This window comes from Ovis canadensis, chromosome 1 (assembly GCF_042477335.2).
Source record: "Ovis canadensis isolate MfBH-ARS-UI-01 breed Bighorn chromosome 1, ARS-UI_OviCan_v2, whole genome shotgun sequence".
Lineage (NCBI taxonomy): Eukaryota > Metazoa > Chordata > Mammalia > Artiodactyla > Bovidae > Ovis > Ovis canadensis.
The window spans coordinates 236,582,463-236,609,614 of NC_091245.1; the positions used below are offsets into that span (position 1 = coordinate 236,582,463).

A 27,152-nucleotide genomic window follows, 5' to 3' on the forward strand; every position below is an offset into this window, starting at 1 on the left:
CTTACAGCTAAATAGAAGATAAAAGTTTGTGTTCATTACTAAACATGTCCTGCACAGGCTGGACCCAAATGCCATCCAAATTCCACTGTGAACACAGGAAGCCAAGGACACCACTTGCCACAGCCTCACTCCATGCCAGCTGCAGCTGCCTGGGCTTCATTTGAATGAAGGCAGACAAAGGGGGCTGTCGGGCTCCAACATTCCTCTTGAAAGGCCAGGGGGAGAAGCGACAATAGGAAAACATTCTTCCCTCATCCTTTTATCAAGGGTCAGCTTCTGTATTTTCCACAGACTATTGTCTCATTAATAATACAGTGACTTAAGATCTTTAAAAAGCAAACACATATAACACAGTATGGCTTAGAGGTACATCCTTAAAAGGGTTTAACCACATCCCTGAGAACAAATGTTGAAAAACAGGTGGGATTTAGATAACACTTGCTCTAGCAGCACAAAACTAACAACAACAAAATCCCAGTGAATAGAGATTGACAGAGAAGCAGTATTTCCCTACACCTGGTTCCAAGTCCACCTTGGCTTGGATATAGAAAAATGAATTTGATTAATTGTGGGTCAATTCCAAAAAATACTCATTGGGAACCTGCTATGTACAGAGTGAGAAAAAGACAAAACAAGCCGAGTGTGGGGATTAGTAGTAAAACCATGCAGAAGTGGAGAGAAGAGTTAGAGGCTCTGAGGACGCCTCAAAAGATAAAGGATATGCGGTTGTCCTGGGGGGTAGGTGGTGGGATGGAAATATGTAGGAAGATGCAATATACTTTCATTCAGGAAGAACCAGTCCAGGATGGATCTGTTCAGACCTAGAAGCATCAGAAATGGCACCAAGGCTCCCAACTGGATAATGTGAAATTAAAGGAATGCGCATGTTAGGGGAAGCAGAGGGTACTGGCGATGACCAGTTTCAGAAAGGCTGCATTTCTGAAGGGGAAGTGGAGAGGAAAGGTTACATGTGGGAAAAAAAATGAGAGTGCACAGAACAGGTTGAGAAAAATTCAAAAAAGAAGGGTCAGCATAAGAAAGCTGGATGGCTAACAAAATGAAATGGCATTAGAAGTAAAAAAAGAGGAAATCTGGGCTGCTGGGGGTGGTCCCCAGGAAGCCACTGCTCTCATCTTCTGATGTAGTGCCCTCAACCGGGCGACAGAGGAAGACACCATACTGAAGATGGTTAAGCAGTAACTCAGTACAGGGCATCAGCTGCTCAAGCCAAAGCATCATCGATTCCTCTCTTTCCCTCCTGGCTACCCCAACTTATCCAGTCCTGAAGCTGGCCCTTGTTGCCTCTGCCTCCACAGTATAATGTTTCCATCTCCTCTCATAGACCACAGTCCATGCTGCCATTTGACTCATATAATAGGACCCTAACTGCTCTCCCCAGTGAATCTCCTGCCTCCACACCTGCCTCTCTAGCTTATGTGATTCTAAACCAGTGCTTCTCAAAATACCGGGTGGACTGGTCTTCACCACCCAAGACCCCCACTCCTGTTCCAATTCAGTGTGGACCAACTGTTCTCAAATACAATGAAAATGAGTTGCTGTTGAAATAATCACATACTTTGATACTGCAGAGATGTCAAATCGCTGTATGTTTTTAACTGTTTCCCTCAGGCCGGGCCAGGAACAGTGTGAGGACTGGCAGACCACAGACCCTACTGGAATAGCTCTGCTGAAATGCTCCGGGCTCCACCAGTGTCTCAACTACCCACTCTCCCCTGACTTACTCTGATCTAGTCACTTTCACTATGTTCAGGCCAAGTTTCATGGCACTTGGGACTTGCTGTGCCCTCTGCGTGGACCATTCTGGCCATGCCCTTTCCCACAGGTATTCTCCTTCATCCCTCAGGGCTCAGTTCAAATGTCCCCCGGAGTTGTCTTTCTGCACCATCCAATTTGGAGGACATTCTCCACCCTAGCACCTAACACTCACTCCAGAACACACTGTCTGACTTTACTGTTGCCACTGCACTTTTTTTTTTTCCACTTATTTTTAATATTAGATGAAGAGGGCCTCCCTGGTAGCTCAGTGGTAAAGAATCCACCTGCCAGTGCAGAAGACATGGGTTTGATCCCTAGTCTGGGAAGACCATATGTGCTGCGGAGCAACTAAGAGCGTGTGTCACTACTACCGGGCCTGAGCTCTAAAGTCCCGGAGACTTCGGGTGGGGTGGGGATGGGGGGTCAGGAGTGGCAGAACAGAGGGTGGGCGAGACAGAACCGAAGGAGAAAAATGAACCAACAAGCACGGTGCATGCAGCAAGCGCTCGGAATTCTCAGGAACAAGACCAGTCAGTGCTCTCAGGAGCAGCACTGAGGGCTTCCCTGCAGAGCAAAGCCCTGGCACCTGGAGTGAGCCCTGAGGCCTGAGACATCTGGTAATGTGAGGAGTTCCAAGAAGGGTATTCCAGGAAGTGGGAAAAATGGGCAAAGGAACAGAAAAGGAAGTTTTTAAGTGGAAAATAACCTGGGGGGTGCAACATCTATTCAGCCTTATAAAATATTTCAAATCATATGATGCCCTAAATTTACCGCAGACCTTTTCCTTTTTTGAGTCTGTGGACTTACACAGGCACATTTTAGTAGTTTTTCACATTTGATGGCAACTGGCTTCCTGGAGTCTCCCCTTCAGATCCAGAATAAGGCCAGGTGCGAGAGGAATAGTCTCCTGGTTGGCAGCTCCTCAAGAAGAAGCTTAATATTATCAGAACGCTAGAATCAGAAAGGTCAAGGTCAAGTCGCATCTTTGTCAGCAACCCATTTCCTGTGTAATTTCAGGCAATTCACTTCACCTTTTGGAATCTCATCTGATATCTGGGGGAAAAGCTGAGGAAGCTGGACATCAGGCTTATAATGATGAGGGTCACTACATGTCTAAAGATGCTCTGGAGAGCCAAAGAGGGGGCTCTTCTTAATTTTCCCAGAACAACAGACATAACACTGATCCTGAAGAAACCAAGATGTTGTCTGTCTTATATGTCATCTTACTTATTACATGCTTCAAAACTCTGAAGTACCATCCTCGAGAAACACCCACAGCTCCCTTCTTCATGCTCTCTGGCTGGCTTAGTGTCTGGCCCACCCCAGATGCTCGCCAAGTGTTTGCCCCACTTCCTTTCAGTGAGCTTTTCTGCATTCTTTGTGTAATCAAAGCTATTAATCTGTTTTTGCACAATTCCACTGTCTTATGATAGCCGAACTGTCCCTGTGCCAAAGAGCCACCCTCTTCCTATTGCTGCTGATTTTACATTCCCAGGTGGCCTCTACTAAGAACAGTTTTTCAAAGAAGGTGAATATTTAGGTACAGACCTCATTCTTTTTTCAAACCAAAGAACAGCCAAAGAATGTAAACAATTGATCTGAAATTCTGCAATTATTCAAGGCCAGGGTGGTGATAAAAACCTTGTTTTCTCAACTAGATTGCTAATGGACTAGTTTAACCACATATGAAAGCTAAAAAACATTCTCACCTATACCTTTTACAAACCTTAGATGCAAGGAAAACATTCTACACAAATCAAAACTCTGACTGTTCAAAACCATGTAGCCCAGTGCCAACCTGCACACTTCCAAATACAGCATATAACAGCTTGCCAGGATTTTAAACAGCTGATTTGAGAAAAAAAAAAAAAAAAGTGCATTTTGACTGTCCTGTTTTTTTTCCAGCACCAAAGTATTTGTCCAGATTTTTACTTTGCAACTGTAACTGAGTTGGGAGCAGGGGAGAATGAGGGAGTCATTCCTTCCATACCCAAGGAGAGAGCTACCCGTTCACATCTTCTGGAATGTTCTCTTGCTATTAATTAAAGAGCTACAAATATGAGTCATACCCGCGGGTTTACGGGTGACACAACTAGATATTCTGAGAATTTCTGGTTGAGGAAGTGAACATCCATTCAGTCCACGGCAAGAAAAAGGGTGGAACCTGGGCTACAGAAAGTCCCAGAAAAGGATTGAGCCTTGGTATAAAAACTGGACGTGCCGGTTTACTCTCTTGGAATAATCTCAGAAACCAGCAGCAGAGATTACATAAATTATGGATGAGAGAGTCAGGAAAAGATCTGTTGATATGTTGGCAAGATCTGAATAAAAACAAACAATCCTTATAAACACAGAGAAAAGGAAAACATAAGCGAAACCAACCACACTTTCTCCCTTATTAAAAATGACAAACGAATGTCTTCATCGCTGAATAATTCTTTAGAATGTCTGGACAAGCAGTCATCTCTGAAGTGTTCAAGACTTATTTTCATCCTTAAAGTTCTTTAAGATCTAAAGTTCAGACATACTAAATTCTCTGTTTTCAGAGAGGCTTCCCCCAAACAGAGGAGATCTAGGTTTGTCTTTACACGCTAAGGGATTTAATCATTTTTAAGAGTTGAAGAAATGCGTTCAAGAAATGCCTCAGCCCTAGCCTTGGGCGTGTCCTCCTGCTGGTCACCTGCACAGCCCAGTAAGCACCACACCCACCAAAGGTCCCTCCCCAGAGGTGCAAACACAGAGGAGCATCCTTGGAATGTCGCAGGGCTTTCCGGCCCTTTCCTGGAAGAATTCTGAGGCCTAAAGGAAGAGGCATTTCTTTGTTTTATAAACAAACACAGGGGATGGTGCTCCTTTTCTTACTCATTCCCTCTGTTAGCTTGAGAAGTGCATTTGAAATACTCCCTTTCTGCTGTTTTGAAATCTCAAATAGCTTTCTATACCCTGCCCCTCTTGGTTTTCTTCACCCTTTGAAAAGCTACTTCTAGTGCCCAAAACATGAAATGATCATTCATCATTTCATGTGGATAGCTTTTCCCCTTCTTTTTCTTTTCTTGTATCATCTCTCTTTAACAAACCAGGGTCCCTGTTAAATATTCTTAGAAGAATATTCAAGAAGAATTTAAGAAGAGGGTAGACTTGACAATTAAGCCCCCTTAGCTGAAGAACTCTTATATATTCTTAAGAATATTTAAGAAGAATTCTTTCACTAAGATTTTGTTACAATCTTAGGGTTGTTATTCACCCTGATTCATTTTCATCACACCACGTAAGAGCCAAGTAGGAGAGAGTATAGGAACCCCAGAGAACCAAGGATTAGGGACCTTCTTTCCCTCCAAGGCTTCAACCTCTGACCCAACATAATACCTACCTATGATGATTATTTTAAGAGGAGGCTTCCAGTTTCCAAACAAATTGGCCAACTATCTCTAAATGGACAAAATCGCAATGTAACTGAATAGGATCCTACAGGGTCTTCTCGGGACAGAACCCCCACCCCCACTGTCCTCTGCTGCAGCTCCTTCCAGAGGGACCTAAATAACAGTATCTGATGTACATTCCTGAACTGTGTCACAGATGCTAAAACCACCACCAAAATGGAAGAAATTAATTACTTGATGATCATGCACCCCCCAGACCCACTGGTACCTAAGGATTGATAAGGTAAACCACACTGTTACCTGAAATCAACCAACCAGAACTGGGCACCAGCTGACCACATACCCTGTAACCCCTTCCCTCACCTGGCCTTTAAAAATGCTTTGCTGAAATCCATCTGGGTGTTTGGGGGTTTTCAGAGCACAAGTCACCCATCCTGTGTTGGCACCTTTACAGTAAAGGCTGCACTTCCCTTCATCACAACCCGGTGTCAGTAGATTGGCTTTACAGCGCACAGGCAAGCGGACCCAAGTTTGGTTCAATAACAGCGAGGGTAGACTTGACAAGTAAGCCCCCTTAGCTTCATCCCTTATGGGCTTCCCTGGTGGCTCAGATGGTAAAGAATCTGCTTGCAATGCAGGAGATCAGGTTTGATCCCTGGGTTGGGAAGACCCCCTGGAAAAGGGAATAGCAACCTACTCCAGTATTCTTGCCTGAAGAATCCCATAGACAGAAGAGTCTGGTAGGCTACAGTCCGTGGGGTCACAAAGAGTCGGCCATGACTGAGCAACTAACACTACAACTACTAGCTTCATCCCATGTGAGAATGGACTGCCTACTAACTGCTGCTGAAACTGCAGGCACAAACGTGATGACTGTTCTGCCTCTGCATAAACTCTGGACGGGAAAGAGGGGTCATCAAAATGTTAAGGAACCACTGAAGGAAACCACCCACCTTGACCAGGCACGACGATAACCACTTGCATGAGTTGTGTCACAACAGGAGGGTCCCGCGGTGCTGCCCCCAAAAAACTAACCAGAAGAATTTGGGAGGGGCCAAAAGGAGGGAGGAGATGCCACCCCATGATGTGAGCCAACCACCCAGACACTGTCATGCCAGAATCCATCATGGCTGAGAGATGTGCATGCCACCAGGGAGGACCCTGAGTCAGACCAGGAATGGGGCAAACAAGATGACTCCTCATTACTATGAAACCCGAGATCACGGGCTCTGGCAGAGGTCCTCCTGGGTTCCCTTACTGCTGCTCTCTGCCGGGGCACCACTTCCCTATAAAGTCTCTTGCTTTGTCAGCACATGTGTCTCCTTGGACAGTTCATTTCCAACTGCTAGACAAGAGCCCACTCTCAAGCCCAGTTTCCAACCGCTAGACGAGCCAACTGCAGGGGATCCCCCTTCCTGCAATAAATATATTTCCCTAAACCCAGTGTCTCTTTTGACAAATCACTGGGCTTTCTGCTGCCTGGCTGAAGGTAGGTGGTTGCAAAATGACTTCAATTTCAGTAGCTAAGGAAACACAGGGCCTAGAATCAAACTACCAGTAAGTCATATTCCTAGGGCTCCTCAGTCATATTTTTATCAATAATTAAACTGATTTTAAACCATTCTGTAAGTACAAAAGCACACTACTTAAAGCACAACACATCCATCAGGAATCATGGGGACAAAAATAATATCTATCTCTCTCAGTACGTTGAGAGGATCAGAGTGAGAAGACAAGTATCTGTATAAAACATCCAGATGCTCTGCTTGGTGCATAACAGGCAGGCAATAAAAATACATAGTAGGTAGAGTTTTACTGTTTCTAGGGAGTCTGTGGACCAAGGGTAATTAGACCATCAGCAAATATGCTGAAACCCTCGCCCTGCACATACTTACTGCGTCTCTGCTCCCAGCAGCATCTCCACTTTCTCATTTGCGTGGTTACTCAGGACAGTCAGCGTAAAGAGGTGACTGGCAGAGTTCTGTCTTGAATAAAGCATTGTGGAGCTGTTCTTCCCTGGAGAAGAAGTAAGCTCTTCACTGTCACAAGACTCCACCAGTAGCTGATCTCTTAAAGCATAATCATTGACATTGTAACTTTCTTCACTGTAAAGAAAAGGGAAAAAGAACATTATCAGGAATTCAGTGGATGAGACTGTGACACTGTCAATTTTCAAGTCACACTTTGGGGGATGTGGAGGGGAAGGGAAGGAAGACAGGGAGAGAGAATTTATTTTAAATAGGAATTGAACTCTGAATTATTCCTACTGATTCTGAGTCAGTATGTGTGCTCATTCACTTCAGTTGTGTCCAACTCTTTGTGACCCCGTGGACCGGAGCCCGCCAGGCTCCTCTGTCCATGGGATTCTCCAGGCAAGGATACTGGAGATCTTCCCGACCCAGGAGCTGAACCCACATGTCTTATGTCTCCTGCATTGGCAGGCGGGTTCTTTACCACTGAGCCACCTGGGAAGCCCTATGAGTCAGTATAACCCTCCAAAATGAAAACCTGTTAATTACTATTTTTCTGTTGTATACTGAATCATATCCTAGGTATCAAAGCAATATCAGGACTCCCCTGGTGGTCCAGCGGCTACGAGTCCATGCTGTCAATGCAGGGGACCTGGTTCAGTCCCTGGTCAGGGAACTAGATTGCACATGTCACAACTAAAGATCCCACTAAAGATCCCAAGTGCTGTAACTACGACCCGATGCAGCCAAATAAATATTTTTTAAAAGTAACTAAAAGCAATACTAAAAACAATTATTAAACCCTCCAGGTTTCCTTTTCCACTATCCTGGCATTGCTGCAAAAAGTGAAACAAACAGACATCATGGTACTGCTTGAACAGCTACTCCCCAGTCTCACCTCCATCTGCAGGATGAGATCTCCTCACACTCTGAGTGGCAAGGCTGCACTACCAGCCTGCAAACCACCAGGCATAGGAGGGAAGAACAGCCTCAGAGGTTGGTCTTCTGGAAGACCCCCAACCCTTCCTCCCAGCATGTACAGCCTCACCACCTACTTCAGAAAGCACCCACTGATCCCACCACACCCTCTTTCCCTGCTTGTGCCCCAGACTGACCCCCTGGTGGTCTTCATTCCTCTGGGTGCACTCTTGCCTGCACAGCCCTAAGCACGTGCCTAATTGGGCCTCACCTCCCTAAACCCCTCAGCTGGTTGCTAAACCCTTCCACTGTGTCCTCTGGAAATCCAGCTAAATCTTCTAAATCCTCAGCCTCTTCTCTGAACTCTCTCTTTACCTTCTTGCCTTAACAGATAGTAGGCTCCTACTAAAGAGCACTGCCTCCCTAGAAGGCTTTCCACATGCTTGAGTTTCATAATTCTAGACAACAATCACTTCCTCCTCCCAGAATGTCCCCAAGTTTTGTGCTCATGCCATCAGTCTCTATTTCATCATCAAAGTCATCTCCAGGCCCCTGGAGCCTGCCTCATCCTCATTCATGAGTGTAGCTGCTGGCTTCCTGGTGCTGTCCAACACTCCTTTCTTGAATTTCCATGTGGCAATCCTCCCACAATCCTGGCCTCTCAATTCCTTGATTTCCCCTTCAAGGATCGACCCTGTTATCACCAACTGCAACCTCTCTTCAATCCCAATGTCAAAACCACTTCCTAACCAGTCCTGCTAGTCTCTTTGACTCATCTCTTCCAATCCTCAATCCCAACAATTTTAGCCCACCATTCCTACAACCCATTGATTCCACCGCCTTTCCCTCCATCCTTGAACCCTCATGTCCTCTCATTCACCCTTATTCAATTATCCAACTTGAATTTCATGATACCTAGTTATATAATCACTCCTTGTATACACAGTCATTTTCTTGGCAAATCCAACTCTAGTTAGATACAGCTCTCTTCTATTCTCTGTCTGTCCTCGCAGTTGAACATGGCAGAGCTCAAAAATAACTGGTGAATAAATGGATGACCATGCAATACATTCTAATGCATTCTAAGGACCATATTGAACAATTAACTTAGCTAATAACAAATGCAAATGTATGAACTCAGGAGAGCTAAGAAAAATCCTAGTGCTTAACTATGTTAGGAATTTCAAAATAGGCCATTTTGCTCAAGATTTCTGAGAAATTTTTTTCATCTGGTAGTGGGCATCTGTCAACCATTCCCTTGTAACTGTCCTTTAAAAACTTTATGGTCTTTTAAAAATTTAGTTTGATAGATCCTTCCCCCACCCCAAACCAGCAAATACAGTTGTATCATCCATAAAAGAAAAAAAAAAAAAAAGCCTTTTGATCAAGCCTGTTTGTTGCTAGGGTAATAATCTGTATTAACTGGAAGTTCACATGGCAACATCATCTCCGAAACTCGCTGAGACTGCATACAGACCAGCACAACTGCACTCAGAATATATAAAATATTTCTCATATCAAAATGAGGGTTATCAAATTTCATGTGATTTTTATAAAAGGAGGAAGCAGGGTAATATACTTTACAAACAAACAATATTATATTTTTTAAAGACCTTGTGTACCAGAACCAAAGCAGTCAATTTTGGGCCAAGCAGGTGTGGGGTTGCAGCCTGCAGGCCTACAAGCCTCATAGTTGCCCAGCCTCAAGACAAACCCAGCAATGACAGAGACATCAATGGTTTATGGGAGAGGGGATCTCACATCTGAAACAGAAGGGTCCCAGAGTGACAAGTGTGCTGCAGGCGGCGAGTAGACCAGGGCAGCAGTCTTCAGTGCTCAGGGGAGAAGAAGCTACCATTTGCAGGAAGAAGTGACATCAAGTGGGCTCACTGGTTTCCATGAAAACATCGCTCACAGCCCCTCTGGTTAACAATCATCATGAAGGCAGATGTTTCCCTTAACAGAAATAGCATGTGGAGCTGTTCTGACCAAAGAATCAGAACAATCACCACCTCCGGCAGTGGGCAAGCACATTCCTGTGAGTTGGGTATAGGTGAGGGAGGGATCCAGCAGGGCATGTACAGAGAGTAAGAGAACAGCCATCTTCAGTGGCCTGACCATACAGCAGGTAAGGCTTATAATACTGTCTAGACATCTGAGACACAGATTTAATAAAATCCAGGACTCGGGATAAGACCAAAAGGAAAAAGAATAAAAAGGAAAGTGAAACCTCAACAAGAGCTACAAAAACGAAAGAAAAAAAAAATGAAGACTTCTTTGGAACTGTCCTCTCTCTGCACCCCTGAGCTACTCTCTTGGTCCAACTCACAAGCTTAAAAAGATCATCTTTAAGTTAAAATCATTTCCAGTTAAAAATAATTCTGCTGCAGACAGAGAACTCCAAGCTCCCTAAGACTGTGCACATGGAGTATTTAGGCAGTGCCCTATGCTATGACATTGCATAGGTATTCTCTGTATTCCCAAAGAAATAAATGGCAAAGAAATCTGCATGCTATGAAGACATCGTTCAAGATGATGCAAGTTCCAAAAAGGCTTCAGCATAAAGTGGCTTTACTTACTAGATGGTCCCCAACAGGATTCCAAACCAAGAGTTCATAGGAAACTCATGCAAATGGACATGAATAAGCTACTTAAATCTTTTTCTTTCCCCCTCTTAATTTTCAGAGTTATTACCCGCTGTGTTTGCCTAAATGCGAACAATATCAGCTAGTGTGTTTCACTGATGTGTTGAACCTCTGACTTCAGGGGGTAGGTAATTAGAAGAAGTAGAAAAATTAATAGAATTTTTTAAAATTGTTTTCTTAAGCCATGACAACTACAATACCGTTAAGACCTAGGGTGACCATGTAACCCAGTTTATGCCTGTTGTCCTCTCAAATGTTCAGCTGGGATGGTAAAGAGCAGCCACCTTATTTATAGCTATGCAAAGTCACCTCAAGATATCTGGTGTCCACATATCTGCGTCATTGAACTTTCCCACTGTTTTAACTTCTGTATCCAAAATAGGACACAGGAAACAAGTGTGCTGTTTTCTCAACTGATTCAATAGCAGTCACCCAATATCATTATTTTATCTAGACCTGCAAATGTCTTCATTATGTAATAAATAATGTTCACAACTTCTTCACCACTCCTTTAATGCACTTAATATTAAAAAAAACCTTGATTAACAGTAGTCAAGTATGCTATTTATCCTTGTCAGCTACTATTCAAACCCAAAGGAATAAAAAAGGAAAAGGAACTCGCTCTTGCTAGCATGTCTGTGCTCTCTCACACAAAATACACACTCACACAGTCAATCTCATAAAGGTTCAAATTACTATCTCCCCCTCTCCAAATCTGCTGTATACGGAGTGAAATTCATTCTCCTCATGACAACCACCACCTACTAACTCTCTCACACTAATACAAAAGGATAACTGTTAAAATATGTGCTTAAGGATTTCTCTGGTAGTACAGGGACTAAGAAGGTGCCTGCCAACGGAGGAGACATAGGTTTGATCCCTGGTCCGGTAAGATTCCACATGCCTTGGAGCAACCAAGTCCACGTACCTAGAGCCCGTGCTCCACAACAAGAAGCCACTGCATGAGAAATCTGTGCACCGTAGTAAAGAGTTAGCCCCTGCTGGCCGTTACTAGAGAAAGCCTGTGTGCAGCAAGGAAGACCCAGTGCAGCCCCAAATAAATAAATAACAATAATAAAAATATGTGCATAAGCAGAAGAGCGGGAATCCAGAGACAGATGCAGCCATTCACAACCTCATTCCCTCCTCTGCTGACCCACCTGTGTCCAGTAAAGTATAAAACAAGCTCAGCTGGGTTGGGAAAGATCCCCCTTCCCTAAGGGAAGTTGATGCTAATCAGACTTCCCCATGTTTGTTTCTTTCATTAGCAAACATATGGTTTACATAGCCTCTGAAACAATCTGGATCATGTATTTAGGAAGTTAAACTGCTCAGAAAAAGGCAAATGGAAAAACCACCTTTCCTTGCACGGAGCAGTTTACACGTAGACTTCCTCTGATTGTCTTAGCCGCACTCCAAGTTTACCAGCTGCTCATCAAAGAGCAGACGGTTTGTGCAAGCACAGCCTATCAGGCGCAGCAATCAAATCGATACAAGCCTGTGGCTCTGTGGCATAAACAATAATGGGTCTCCCTGTCGAAACTTACAGTCCTAGTAACCTTTGGGATGCCTTTTCTTTTTTTAACATGATAAAAAAACTATCAGAAGAGAACAGGACATGGTGGTAAATAAATACCTCAATTATTCTTCCCTCGGAAGGCATTCTTTTGTTAAGCGGCTCAGATACTATTTGGTTCTACTGCATGCAACCTAACAGCATGCACTAAAAACTTTTCAGCCCATGATACACCTTTTCTGAGAACAGCTGATTCTTAAAGTGAATATTAGGGAGCACTTTTAACTTTCTCTCCTGTCAATTTCTATAAAGGTTGGAATGCTTTCATAATGGGCATATATTTGAAAAAATAAAGCAAAAGTATTAGTCGCTCAGTTGTGCCTGACTCTCTGTAACCCCATGGACTGTAGCCTGCCAGACCCTTCTGTCCATGGGATTTCCCAGGCAAGAACACTAGAGTGGATTTCCATTTTCTTCTCCAGGGGATCTTCCCTACCCAGGGATCGAACCTGGGTATCCCGCATTGCAGGCAGTCTTTACCATTACCCAGGAAGACCTGGGCATATATTTATTACTTTTAAATAAGGGTAACATTTATAACTTCATGCATGAAGTAAAAGTCACTCAGTTGTGTCCAACTCTTTGCATTCCCATGGACTATACAGTCCATGGAATTCTCCAGGCCAGAATACTGGAGTGGGTAGCCTTTTTGTTCTCCAGGGAATCTTCCCAACCCAGGGATCGAATCCAGGTCTCCCGCATTGCAGGTGGATTCCTTACCAGCTGAGCTACTAGAGAAGCCCACATACATGCACGCAAGCTAAGTTGCTCAATCATGTCCGACTCTGTGACCCTGTGGACTCTAGCCACCCAGGTTCCTCTGTCCATAGCGATTCTCCAGGCAAGAATACTGGAGTGGGTTGCCATTTCCTCCTCCAGAGAGCTCTTCCCAACCCAGCCATCAAACCCCCATCTCCTGTGTCTCTGGCTTTGTAGGCGGGTTGGGAAGATCCCCTGGAGAAGGAAATGGCAATCCACTCTAGCACTCTTGCCTGGAGAATCCCATGGACGGAGGAGCCTGGTAGCCTACAGTCCATGGTGTTGCAAAGAGTCGGACATGACTGAAGGACTTCACTTTCACTTTCTTTACCGCTGAGCCACTGGGGAATCTGGTTGCATACAACATACATTTTTAGAATATCAAATTTTACATATTTAGAATAAATATTTACAATATTTAAAATAAAATTTACATATTCAGAATACCAACTTTTAGAATATCAAAGCTGCATGTGTATATACACATTAGTGAGTACAGGATGACAGACACCCAGCTCAGCACAGGACTTACTTTGGGAAGGAGGGGGAGAAAGAAGGGACGATGATGAAGAGGCTATAGATAAACCTACAATATTATATTGGGACTTTTTTTTTTAAAGAGACCTGGCAGTGATATAGCAGGAAAAAACAAACAAACAAAAACTTGTATCTATTAAACCTGGATTATAGGCATGCTGTTGGTGGTGGTTTAGTCACTAAGTCATGTCTGACTCTTACAACCCCATGGACAGTAGCCTGCCAGTCTCCTCTGTCCATGGGATTCTCCAGGCAAGAATATTGGAGTGGGTTGACATTTAGTGTTTGATAATTTTCTGTATGTTTAAAATATTTTGCAATTCAAGGTAAAAAAAATCTAAATAATAAACACATAGATGTGAAGACTGTCAGCATTCCAGGTTTTCTGTGGATGCCTGAGGGTACAGGTGAAGGGACTCTTGGGCAATGGAATATTTTTTGCCTTACAAACAACTGATTACTTGCAGATAACATCATTGACTGAAATATATTACAAGGTAAGAGTGAATTCACTAAAATGGCTGGGTTAAAAAAAAAGGCTTTTCCATATATGAATAACACTCAGAAAATATAATGGAAGAAGATCTTATTTATAATAGACACAAAACCCACAAAATATTTAGAATTTTAAATTGAAGTTTCTATATGAAGACAGACTTGAAATACTTTAGAAGAAGGCCTGAATGGATAGAAAAGTTTGATATTAAAGAGATATTAATTCTTCCTGAATTAATATATAATTTTAACATAATCTCCTTGAAAAATCTCGGTTTTGCAGGGGCAGAGAGGAGGGGGAATAGTCAAGCTGATTCTAAAATATGCAGAAAATAAACATGGAAGAACATTCAGACTGTGAAAAAAATGAGAGTGACTAGCCATATGATATATTAAGAACATACGCAAAACCAATACAATGTTGTAAAAAAAAAAGGAACATATTCTAAAGCTACAGTAATTCAGAGACTGAGACTAATGGATATTATTTGACAGAGGGAGTAGTGAAACAGAACAGTGGGCTCACAAACTGACCCTAAATACATCTAGGAATTTTCTACATAATCTAAGTGACATTTCAAATCTGTGGAATATTGATCATTTAGTCAACAAATAATATTGGGACATCTGGAGAAACACCTGAAAAGTTTTAAGGAGCTGGATCCCAACCTCATTCCATTAATCAAGGTATTTCCCTGAACCCAAGGTACGTAAGCATCATGAAGAAGAGATGGTGATGGAACGAGTCTTTCTGTAGAGCCTTGTGATTAGAGATGAGCTTTTATACACGCAAATACCATAGGAAGAGTTCCCACCTCAACCCTTATGAGCAAACCTCTTAGGTACATAACAAGGATGACCAGGAATGAGAAACAGGCTGGATAACCAAATGGAATCAGGAGTACAAAAGCAGAGACAGAGATGAGGAAAGCAAGAAGTGTTAGACTTTAAAAGACCAGCTTTCCCCATGCCCTGCTCAGGTCAGCCTTAACTGTCAGTTGTCTTACCTGCCACCTTGCATTGTTCTGGAACTTTCTTTCAGAACCAAAATCTGACAGACTAGAAGGAGAACTTCCAATTATTCCTTTTGTAGAAGAATTAAATTTAAAGGGAAAAATGCAAGCAAGGATTATCCAAAACAAAACACATGGATTTTCTGCCATCTATCATCAAGAATAAGATTTATTTTTACCTATTCAACACCTCCCTTTCCACAGGCTTTGTTTAAAACATGCACGCAGCTTCCCTGTCCTGAAAAAATCTTCACTTGAATCTGCTAGTGAAAAGACAAACGTCTACTGAACTATCAGCTGCCTGGCATTTTCTCAGACTGGCATTTTCTCAGACCCTTGTGCCCACCGTACCAATGAAATCGCTCTCCAAAGTCATGATGGCCCATCACCCCAACAAACCCAGTAACCTGCATATCACCACTGCTCATCTAGGCACTTGACGAGGTTGAGCACCTGTGACAACCTGAAACTCTTCCTCTCCTAATGCCTTCCACGACAGTTCTAAGTCATCCTTTCTTTTAGTGGCCATACTCCAAGTTTCTCTCCTAGACACTCTTGCTTTCCTCAGGGATCTGTAACGGCTCTGCCATGCTCCCTGTATGTGGATTCACAGAGTTCCTGGGGTTTCATAAAATCAAAGAGATTCTTCCCACTTCCCTTCAAGACATGTACAAGAATGCTTCCTCTGCAGATTTCAACCTGTTTCTCTTTCCCTTCTGAAAACATGATTGCTAATCCCCACACTTGACTTTGTGCTTAACCCTAGTTTAATATTTCTAGGAGGGAGGAGATAGGATTATGCTGAAGTCTACTTTGAAGTTAAGAGGTTAAAACACTTTCCTCACAGTGACAAGTTAATTTTAATTTTAAATCTTGGTATTAGAATTATACAATTTTTTTTTACTAGAATAATATACAATTTTAAAGCTGTGAAGTACAGTATAACAGATAAGAGTACAGACTTGATTGAGCGTGTCTGGCTCAGTTTCATCACTCATGCACTTTGTGATTTTGAGCAAGTTACTGATCCTTTCTGTGTTTTCTCCTACGTAAAAAAAAATCTCCTGGGGATTACAATACCTCTTAGGATTGTTGGGAGGATTAAATGAAATAATACATTTATTATCTTTCTGCATGTAAAGCTCTTACAACCATGCCTGGCTTACAGCAAATGTTATTAGCTAATATTTTAAATCTTCCTATAGAACATCATGCCTTTATACTGCCTGACATCTTGTTAAAAGCCTAATAATTAGAGGTACTTTGCAAATGAGCAAGTGGATTAAGCATAATTAGAGCCAAATACCTGTATCAAAATACTCATTATTTGGCAGAAGCTCCAACCAGCAAAACAAGGCATGAAATTTGCCCCAAAATTGATTTCAAACAGCCTATGTACTCAATGCCTCAAAATAATTCTGAAGACCAACAAACACGCCACACACAGGTTATAAATATTTACTACAAGCCTTTATGAACAGTTTTTATTTCTCTTAGAATGAAACACTGAATGGAATTACTGGGTCATATGGTAAATTCCTTAGCTTCTTAAGAAACTACTGGGCCACTTTCCAAATTGGTTGCATCACTGCACATTCCGATAAGCAGTGTATTAGGGCCCCAGTTTCTCCACATCCTTATCAACGCCATCTTTGTCTTTATTATAGTCATCCTAGTGGCTGTGACCCTGCTTATTTAACTTGTATGCAGAGCACATCATGAGAAAAGCTGGGCTGGAAGAAGCATAAGCTGGAATCAAGATTGTCAGGAGAAGTATCAATAACCTCAGATATGTAGATGATACCACCCATATGGCAGAAAGTGAAGAGGAACTAAAAAGCCTCTTGATGAAAGTGAAAGAGAAGAGTGAAAAAGTTGGCTTAAAGCTCAACATTCAGAAAACGAAGACCATGGCATCAGGTCCCATCACTTCATGGCAAATAGACGGGGAAACAATGGAAACAGTGTCAGACTTTATTTTCTTGGGCTCCAAAATCACTGCAGATGGTGACTGCAGCCATGAAATTAAAAGATGCTTACTCCTTGGAAGGAAAGTTATGACCAACCTAGATAGCATATTCAAAAGCAGAGATATTACTTTGCCAACAAAGGTCCATCTAGTCAAGGCTATGGTTTTCCAGTGGTCATGTATGGATGTGAGAGTTGGACTGTGAAGAAAGCTGAGTGCTGAAGAATTGATGCTTTTGAACTGTGGTTTTGGAGAAGATTCTTGAGAGTCCCTTGGACTGCAAGGAGATCCAACCAGTCCATCCTAAAGGAGATCAGTCCTGGGTGTTCATTGGAAGGACTGATGCTGAAGCTGAAACTCCAGTACTTTGGCCACCTGATGCAAAGAGTTGACTCATTGGAAAAGACCCTGATGCTGGGAGGAATTGGGGGCAGGAGGAGAAGGGGACAACAGAGGATGAGATGGCTGGATGGCATCACCAACTCGATGGACATGAGTTTGAGTGAACTCCGGGAGATGGTGATGGACAGGGAAGCCTGGCGTGCTGCGATTCATGGGGTCGCAAAGAGTCAGACACAACTGAGCGACTGAACTGAACTGAGTGACTGTGAAACCTAGTTTTTGTTTTAACTTTCATTTCCCTACTGACTAGTAATGTTGAGCATCTTTTCAAATGCTAAGCCATTTGGATATCTTCTTGGCTGAAATGTCTATTCAAATGTCTGCCCACTTAGAAATTGAGTTGTCTTACTTTTGAGTTTAAGAACTCTTTATGTAATCAGGGTAAAAGTCCCATATCAAGTATGGCTTGAAAATATTTTATCCCTGTCGGTGATTTGTAAACTCATTTTCTTAGTTTTTTTTTTTTTTCTATTATATAAGTTTCAGGTGTACATTGTTCAGGTCCCCTTTACAGCATGGCCAACTTTAAAAGAGTAAAGACTAAGTCCAGCGGTTAAGAATCCATCTGCCAATGCAGGGGACATGGATTTGATTCCTGGTCCAGGAAGATTCCATATGCAACTAAGTCCGTTGTTGCATACGGAACAATCCTACTGAACCAGCCTTCTAGAGCCCACAAGCCACAACTACTGAGGTCACAGGACACACCTACTGAAGCCCTCTCACCCTAGAGCCCGTGCTCTGCAACAAGAGAAGCCACCGCAATGAGAAGCCCTCATACCACAATGAAGAGTAGCCCCCGCCCACCACAACTGGAGAAAGCCCACGCACGGCAAGGAAGACACAGCGCAGTCAAAAATAAAAAAGCAAATCTGAAAACAAAAAAGACTAGACTTCCAAAAACCCCAGAAATGTCACACAATTTCTATTTCATTGTTGAGAACGTAACAAATAGTGGACATGAGGGCTACAGTTGTTGGTAAGAATGTGTTATGATTTACTGTCACCCAAAAAGACAGCCAGTGATTCACATAGGATCAGAAAGCCCCCAATCCAGGTTTATAGTCGCTGCTGCTGCTAAGTCGCTTCAGTCGTGTCCGACTCTGTGCGACCCCATAGACGGCAGCCCACAAGGCTCCCCCGTCCCTGGGATTCTCCAGGCAAGAACACGGGAGTGGGTTGCCATTTCCTTCTCCAATGCATGAAAGTGAAAAGTGAAAGTGAAGTCGCTCAGTCGTGTCTGACTCTTCGCGATCCCATGGACTGCAGCCTACCAGGCTCCTCCGTCCATGGGATTTTCCAGGCAAGAGTACTGGAGTGGGGTGCCATTCGACCTCTCCAAATGAAGGGAAAAACATACTGAACTCACTTTTATCAGCCACAAAGTTACAGAACCTCCTAATCAAATACGAGGGACGTTACAAGACGACTGCTAATACAAACGTGTACACATGAATCAGATCACCGTACAAAAGAAAAAAGTGATCAGTGATTATCCCTCAGTCACTTGCCATCTGACATGGGTTCTTGACAGGAAGGGAGAGGTATGGTGTTGAATGCATTTACTCCTGAGGCCATATATCAGAGGCCATGATCCAACCCACTCCAGTATTCTTGCCTTGAAAATTCCACGGACAGAGAAGCCTGGCAGGCTATGGTCCCGGAGGTTGCAACACGACTTAGCAACTAAACAACAACAACAATCCAGGTTTGGCCTTGGAGTGCACCAAACTTTCAGCTGTACAACAGTGGCTTAAGGTTTCAAGGGTTTCCCTGGTGGCTCAGATGGTTAAGAATCCGCCTGTAATGCAGGAGAATCCCTGGGCTGGGATGATCCTTTGGAGAAGGGAATGGCTACCACCTCTAGTATTCTTGCCTGGAGCATTCCATGGACAGAGGAGCCTGATGGACTATGGTACATGGGGTCACAAAGAGTTGGACACAGCTGAGTGACTAACTCTTTCTAAGGTTTCAAACCATTTTCAAAAATAAGAAAATTCTAGAAGTTAAAGGGCAATAATCTGATTTGTGCCAAATCTTTAGAGAAAGACACCCAGTACTAGGAATAATGATGACAGCAGCAGGTATCAGTCCCTCAGGAGGGACCATTCGCTGCGTTAAGTGCTCTGTGAGCACTATCTCAATTCTTACTGACACTCCAGGAAGACCATGGCATTGCTTGCCTCACTGTACAGATGAGAACACTGAGACTCTGAGAGATCAAAGGCAACTTGCCCAACGTCACACGGCCAGGATTTTGAACGCTGTTCTGACACCAGGATATTTATACTGTACACTCTAGTGCACAGTATAAATATTAAATATAAAATATTGTGCAACTTTTGACACTGAATGGCAACAATGACTCTTCTTACAGAGGCAGAGGAAAAAAATACACTTAGCTCCCAGATGTCAGAGGATCAAGGATGTATGGGGCAGCAAGAGAAAGAGAAGAGGAGGAAGACGAGAAGGGGTTGGTTCTCACATCTCTCCCATCCCATCTCTCCATCTTGATCTTAGAATCCGATCCAAGTGGTCACAAACAACCAAGCTGTATATTCCAGGAAAAAAAGTGCTTTGAGTCAGAGCCTTATTGCTTTTTCTTTATCCAAGATACTCAAAAGTTAATTTCCCGAGGAAGGAGTTGATTCTGCAGAGGCAGAGGGACAATGTCAGGTAGCCTCAGCTTTCTATAGCGGCAAAGCTGTCAAAATAGGAAAACTCGAAACGGGGCCAAACGAGGCCGTGACCCTTTCCAGGGAGCCCACTCTGCTTTAAGCTACTGGACATTCAAACTACTTAGGAAAAGGCAAGTTCTAACAACTCGCTGAACTCCTGATAATGATCAGGCAGAATTCTATTACAGAAAATCCTTTTCTTTAAAACTTGAAGATTTGTAATGTGTCACGGAGTTCAAGTTATGTCAATATACACAATATTTATGGAACTAGAGATCAGGAAGTAGAAAGCTCCGGTCTTAAATATCTGAGGGAAGGAAATGTGAAAAGGAAACGCTCTTCCCCACACTCTGATGCTAGATTGGCTAAAGGTAGAGGAAGGCTCACAAGTGCAGCTTGGGACCCCTTCTAATTTCCTCTCACAACCAGTAAAGCTATAAAAATATTCACTTAAAAACCCAGTTTGAAAAATGTGTTTATCAAAGTAAATAGAACAGGTGCCAGTTTCTAGGCTATTTTTCCAAGAACTTTACAGGATGGTAGAATGGTAAAAATATTCTAGAAAAATGAAATTAAGAATTAATGAACATAAACTGTTAGAGGAGGCTCCAGAGTCATACTCAGATGAGAATCCTGGCTTTGCTGAGAGACCTTGAAAAAAAGACTAATCTCTTCCTGCCTCAGTGTCCTCATCTGTAAAATGGAAATAACACTTGATTACTGTGATAACTCAATGACAGATTCACAAACACTCTGAGCACAGTGAATGGTACACTATAATGCTCAGCAATATAGGCTCTTACATCATTACCACTATTACTACTCATCTAACTGTAGAGAATACCCCAAACCATCAAGGATAGATCATTTGTGGGGACAGAATCCAGGAGACACTGAAAGAAACACATCACAACATGATTACATTTACTGGTATGATAAAAAGACTAGACTGGATTTCTACGTTCTTTCGGTCTTGTGCCCAGCACCCACACAAGGTCAATCTACCTGCAGCTCTCAGCGTGCTCAAGGGCACAGTGGGGCTGGCGGCAGCAAAAAGGCACTACAAGCACTACACTCATGTGACCACCCTGGAGGACCAGCCCTAGCAAAGGGACGTGGGTTCTACATCTCCAGTCATTTCTGTCTTTTTTGAACCTACCCCCAACCCCATTTATCTTAAAGGCAATGTGTAAGTTCTTTTAAAGAGCTCTTGGCACTTCTTGGCTGTCCAGTGGTTAGGTCTCTATGCTTCCACTGCAGAAGGCAACAGTTTAATCCCTGGTTGGAGAACTAAAATCCTGCAAGCCATACAGAGTGGCAAAAAAAAAAAAAAAAAAGAAAATCGTTCTCTTTTCCAAACTATCCATTGTCAGTTGAGCTTCTGTGGAAAAGAAGGGCTTCCCAGTTGTGGCCGTAACTGTCTACTACCTAATCCTCTGCCATCTTCCCCTGCTCCACGGCTAAACTAAAACAATCATGGTTGTCCTATTCCTCTCTGCTATATGCTGGCTTTCCCAGCCTCCTTTATAAGGTCAAGTCTTGTGACCCAAGACAGATGGGTAAAACACAAGAAGAAGTCTTCTGAAGACTCGTCTGGGAGAGGTTCTCCTCTGCTGATGAAGAGAGTCTCTTCTTTTCAGGCTGTATGCCTTGCTCCCCTCCTATGTCCCTGAGTGAAATCATGATGCCTGGACTATGGCGCTATGTGCACATGGGCAAAAGTGAACAGCACACTGAGCACCGTGCGGCCAAAGAATGCGAAGGGGCTGGGTTACCTCTGAGCCTGCTCTCGGTCTTCACATTTGGTGAGAGAGGTAAATGTCTTAATTGCTTGAGCCACTGCAATTTGGGTATCCAGTTACATATAGCCAAGAGTCTTCCTAAATAATTTAATAGTAAATTTCCCAGAGTGGAAGAGTATGCAGGGTTTCCCAAGCTCATCTGACTTCTTATGTATGTGTGTGTGTGTGTGTGTATGTGCGTGTAATAAATGAACATTTTTATTTATTTTTTTTAAATTTTTATTTTTATTTTACTTTACAATACTGTATTGGTTTTGCCATACATTGACATGCATTAATAAACATTTTTATTGCTTAAACCCTTTTGTATGGGTAGCTCAAAACATTAGTTGACAAAATAGTACAAAATAAAAGCAAGCCAAAAAAACCAAACAAACAACCCTTCCTCTGCAGAGCACAATTTTGCAAATACAATCCAAAGTGTTTTTCAGATTGAGGTTATATTGTCATTTGTGGGTAAGTTTATAGGTAAAATTCTAGCAGATGTGAGAAGTCACATGACAAAGCCCCAGATTTGTTTTTGCCCCGATTAATTAAAAGTGAATCTATAATGGAACAGAACACAAAAATCACATATCTTTTAAAAATAAAAGAGAATTCAAAGAACTTTTAGCTCGGGTGTGGAATGGGGGAAGGCCTCCCACTGAGTAATACTGTCACTCTGTTTATATTTAACCATCTTCACGACTGGTTCACATTTGACAGATATTTATTAAACGGTCATTATGGGCCAGGCAAAGGCTCAGCACTGAGGATGCAAAGGTCATCACGACGGACATGAGCACACAGTAACACAAATATTATGACAGAGAAAGTGCAGGGCTCTATGGGAACACAGAGCAGTGGAAATAAACCCACTCTAGAGGAATGGATAAGAGCTCCCAGTGGATGTGGCAAGTAATCTAAAACCTAAAGAATGAAAAGGACTTTCCCTAGAAAAGATCTGGGGTGGAATGGGGTTATGGGGTAGAGAGGAGTATCTCAGGCAGAGAAAGAAGCATGTGCCAGGTTTGGGGGGCTATAAACGGGGGCATTATTCAGTGAGGCATCTATGCCGAGTGCAAGGTAGATCACGGAAGGGCTGTTTGCAAAGCACAGACCGAGTCTTTTAGAAAGCACACTGTGGCTGTGGAATGTAAACAAATGGAGGGATGGTGGCATGAATCCAGTTCTGGGCGAGTTCAATGTGGCGGTACAAAGCCGTGGCAACAAGTGAGGTCAAAAGCTGTTCCATCATGGGTAGAAGACTGGGGATTGGACAGATGGGGAGTACGGTGAGGAAAAGGGCAAGGAGGGCTTCCAGGTTTACTGAGGAGCAACTGGGTGGATGGAGGGGCCTTTGACTAACGAGGGAATAGACCCTGGAGAAGGGAGAGTTTGAAACAGAAGATCTGTATATGAAGGTAACCTGTGAAACCTCCAAGGGCTGTTCAAGTCACATTATCATGATGACATTCAGAAGTGAATGAAAAATGGCATCGTGCATGCCTGTTAAGTCGCTTCAGTCATGTCTGACTCTCTGTGACCCCATGGACTGTAGCCCCCCAGGTACCTCTGTCCACGGATTCTCCAGGCAAGAATACTGGAGTGGGTTGCTGCACCCTCCTCCAAGAGATATTCCTGACCAGGGACTGAACCTGAGTCTCACGTCTCCCGCATTAGCAGGTGGGTTTTTTACCACTAGCACCACCTGGGAAGCTCATGAAAAATGGCATCAGTGTTAAAAAAACAAGCAAACGTATTCTAGAACTGGCTAAGACATTACCGCCACTCCTTCATTCTGTGTTTAAGTGAGGCGGTGGTGATTCGCCAAGCAGTACAAGAGACTGAACTCTGGCCTCCCAAATATGCTGAAACCTAAACTCCTGGTTCTGTGCACATGACCTGATTTGGAAATCAGGTCTTTCCAGATGGAATCTGTTAATATGAGACCATTCTGGATTAGAGTGGGCCTGGAACCCAGTAACTGGAGTTCTTACAAGGAGAGGGAGATTTTAAGACACACAGACACACAGGAGAGAAGAAAGCCGGTTGAAGGTGAAGGCAGAGATTGGAGCCACCAGGAGCAGAGGCAAGGAAGTATTCACTCCTGGATCCTTTGGAGGTGTGTGGCCCTGCCAGCTTCCTGATTTCAGAATGTTGCCTGCATGACCATGAGAGACTAAATGCCTATTTTAAGCCACCCAGTTTATGGTACTTTACTACAACAGCTGTGGAAACTATTACAGGGAGGAAGACTTTGTTTTAGCTTCAGAAGAAATTGGAAAGGAAGGCCTAAAGGCACTGAATGAGACTGACAAGACCATTGCAGACTCAAGTGTTTGGGGGAGTCTGGCCCAAATACTTAGGTCTTGAATTCAGTTTTTATATTTCAAAACTGAGGGCAATGGTACTTAATCTGTAAAGTTGCACATGGGGGTATAGTCTGTGCACTGCCATGGATAATTATAAATATGCTATCACAAGGCACAAATTAGATATTACATATATTTATATAGATTATTCAGTAATCTATGAACACAACATGGCAATCCCTTCCTCTTTTATATAATATTACTGCTATTGCCATGTCGAGTCTGATAGAGCTGTACTCATTCATTCCTCTGAAGGCAAAGCTGGTTGACATCATTCTAGCACAGTGATTCTCAACTGGGAGACATATGACAATGTCTAGAGACATTTTTGGTTGTCACAGTACGAAAGAGGTCCTACTAGCAAGCAGTAGGCAGAGGCCAGGGAGGCTGCTAAAACATCCTACACAGAATACGGCACCTCACCCTCCACTTCCTGCAACAAAGAACTGTCCAGCCTCAACTGTGCCTCTAGAACTCTGATCTGGAAGCACCTGACAACCTGCAGCCAAGCTTCAGGTACCAAGAATACACTTTCTCATCCACAGCAGTCAAACTGATCACATATTCTTCTGAAATGTGACACCAAAGACTATTAATAGTGACTCACAAGTAGCCCACAGCTAATGGAAACTTAAGTTTTTCTTGATATCCTAAAAAAGAGTGAGGATTCCTGTCCTAGAAACAGCTAGGGACCATGCCACTCTGAAAGTACCAGCAGTGATACATACACACACCGCAGAGCCAAGGCGTCCATACAGCCCACCCGTCAGCATAAACCCTCTGCCAGACTGGACTGGAGGAGGAACAGCAACTGCCCTCCCCAGCAGTCCCTCCCAGTAGCTGGGAAACCTCCCTGAAGCTGAGAAACCACTGGAGACCCAGCAGCTGAGCTCCCTCACTGAACCCTTGAATTATATATTCAGCAGTGGGTAGCTGGATCAGTCCCCCAGCGCTGGCACAGGTAGTTGGTTATCTTTTATCTGGACCTTGGAGCCAAGCCTGAAATACTGCCTCATTCAAAGCTGCTGTATCTTCTCTGTGGCTGCCTCTGGCATGCGAAGCATCTGTAGTTGCCTCCTTGTAGCTATAATGTAAATACGGCTGTACGTACTGTACACTTTGAACCAAGCCTGTTTATCAAGCCTCTGTGGTCTGCTTGTCTCCCTCACCACGTATTCAGGTCATAAACAACTTGAACCTCCAGTGCTATTCTTGGAGTCAAGAGCACCTTAGAAATAGGATGAGCTAATTGTTAAGGGCAAGAAAACCCCAATTTTGGTAAAGACAAAGTTAGGTACTCAGGGTTGCCCTCTCTGCTGAAGCTGTATGATTTTCTTTTATTGACAAAGAAGTTCAAACATATCTAAGGAAATAAATGTGGGACAGCTCACAGTGCAACATGAAATGGCAAAATCTCCCATGGAGGGCAAAGCACACTGCTAAGCAGAACAGCACATAAGTTAATTCTAACTTTGAGAAGTCTGTATTTATTGGGTTCTAGGCAAGTTCAAGGATAAAAGTTGTGCCATACTGGTTTAAATACCCTGAATGTTTTCATCACCATAATTAAAACTACATTTACATTTAAAATTGGCTTGGTACTGCCAATGTATCTTTTATCATCAAAATCAAAAGTTTGGTTAAAGCTTTTGGTCCATTGAGACAGAGCAAATATTTCAACAGATGGAAAATGTTAAAAGTCAAGAATTCTGGCATTTGAAGATTCATATATAATTACCCTCCTCTAAAAACAAAACATCATGAAGAAAGCCAAAGAAACAAGCTATCTCATAGGAAACCAACAACAAAACACAAAATACAAAAATTACAATTCCTCTCCAATCTGTAAAACAAAATTTACTGAGCTACTTGAACTTTTTAAACTGCCCCAGATAATAGGGATAATGTCTTCTTGAAGTTATGGGAACACTATTTTCCTAAGTATGAAAAATACTCATCAGCATCTTAATGTACTCATCACAGACACATGGCTTTTCAGGGCAGAACACACAAAATTTTCATGTCACGTTGACAAACAAGTGGCTGAAGTAATTCATAATACAGTCTGATTTGAACGGGCAGAAAGAAAAGCTCAACCTCTGTTTCAATTCAGTTTGAAAAAGGAGAATTCAAATAAAGATTTCATGATAATTTAGACATTAAACTTATATATTCATAGAAGCCTGTTTCCACGATTCCCTTTGGGCAGCAGTGTGTAGTGTTAGTCACTCAGTCATGCCTGACTCTTCGTGCCCCCACAGACTGTAGCCCACCAGGCTCCTCTGTCCATGGGGCTTCTCTGGTGGCTCAGACGGCAAAGAATCTGCCTGCAGTGCAGGAGACCCAGGTTCTATGCCTGGGCCGGGGAGATCCCCTGGAGAAGGGAATGGCAACCTACTCCAGTATTCTTGCCTGGAGAATTCCGTGATTCCCTTTATCTTATCTAAACCGTACCCTGTGAACTAACAACTGCTATTCCTATTATATGCCATCAAGTCAGCCTACCTTCATCACCTTCATATACGGAAACAAAAACCCCACAGATTTATATTTTAACTCTAAGGTCATATTGTGGGAAAGATAGACTGTTTATAGAGAAATAGCAAGAAGATATTTTATAATCCTATCTATGTAGAGTGCATTTAATAAACAATGCTCCCTAGGGCTTCCCTCGTGGATCAGTGGTAAAGAATCCACCTGCCAATGCAGAAGATAATGGGTTCGAGCCCTGATCTGGGAAGACCTGACATTTCAAGAAGCCACTAAGCCCGTGGGCTACAACTATTGAGCCTGTGCTCTAGAGCCTGGGAACTATAACTACTGAGCTCTCACACTGCAGCTACTGAAGCCCGCATGCCCTAGAGCCCTGCTCTGCAAG

At 43.0% G+C, this 27,152-nt stretch overlaps 1 protein-coding gene across 3 annotated transcripts in view; it reads right to left on the reverse strand.

The window, feature by feature from the left end:
• ARHGEF26 (Rho guanine nucleotide exchange factor 26) overlaps positions 1 to 27,152 on the reverse strand; it is a 141,943-nt gene that overhangs the window by 11,274 nt on the left and 103,517 nt on the right. For all 3 annotated transcript variants that reach the window (XM_069580496.1, XM_069580487.1, XM_069580504.1), the window contains one exon: positions 7,052 to 7,261. In XM_069580496.1, coding sequence (XP_069436597.1) covers positions 7,052 to 7,261 — 210 coding nt within the window. The remainder of the gene's footprint in view (positions 1 to 7,051; positions 7,262 to 27,152) is intronic.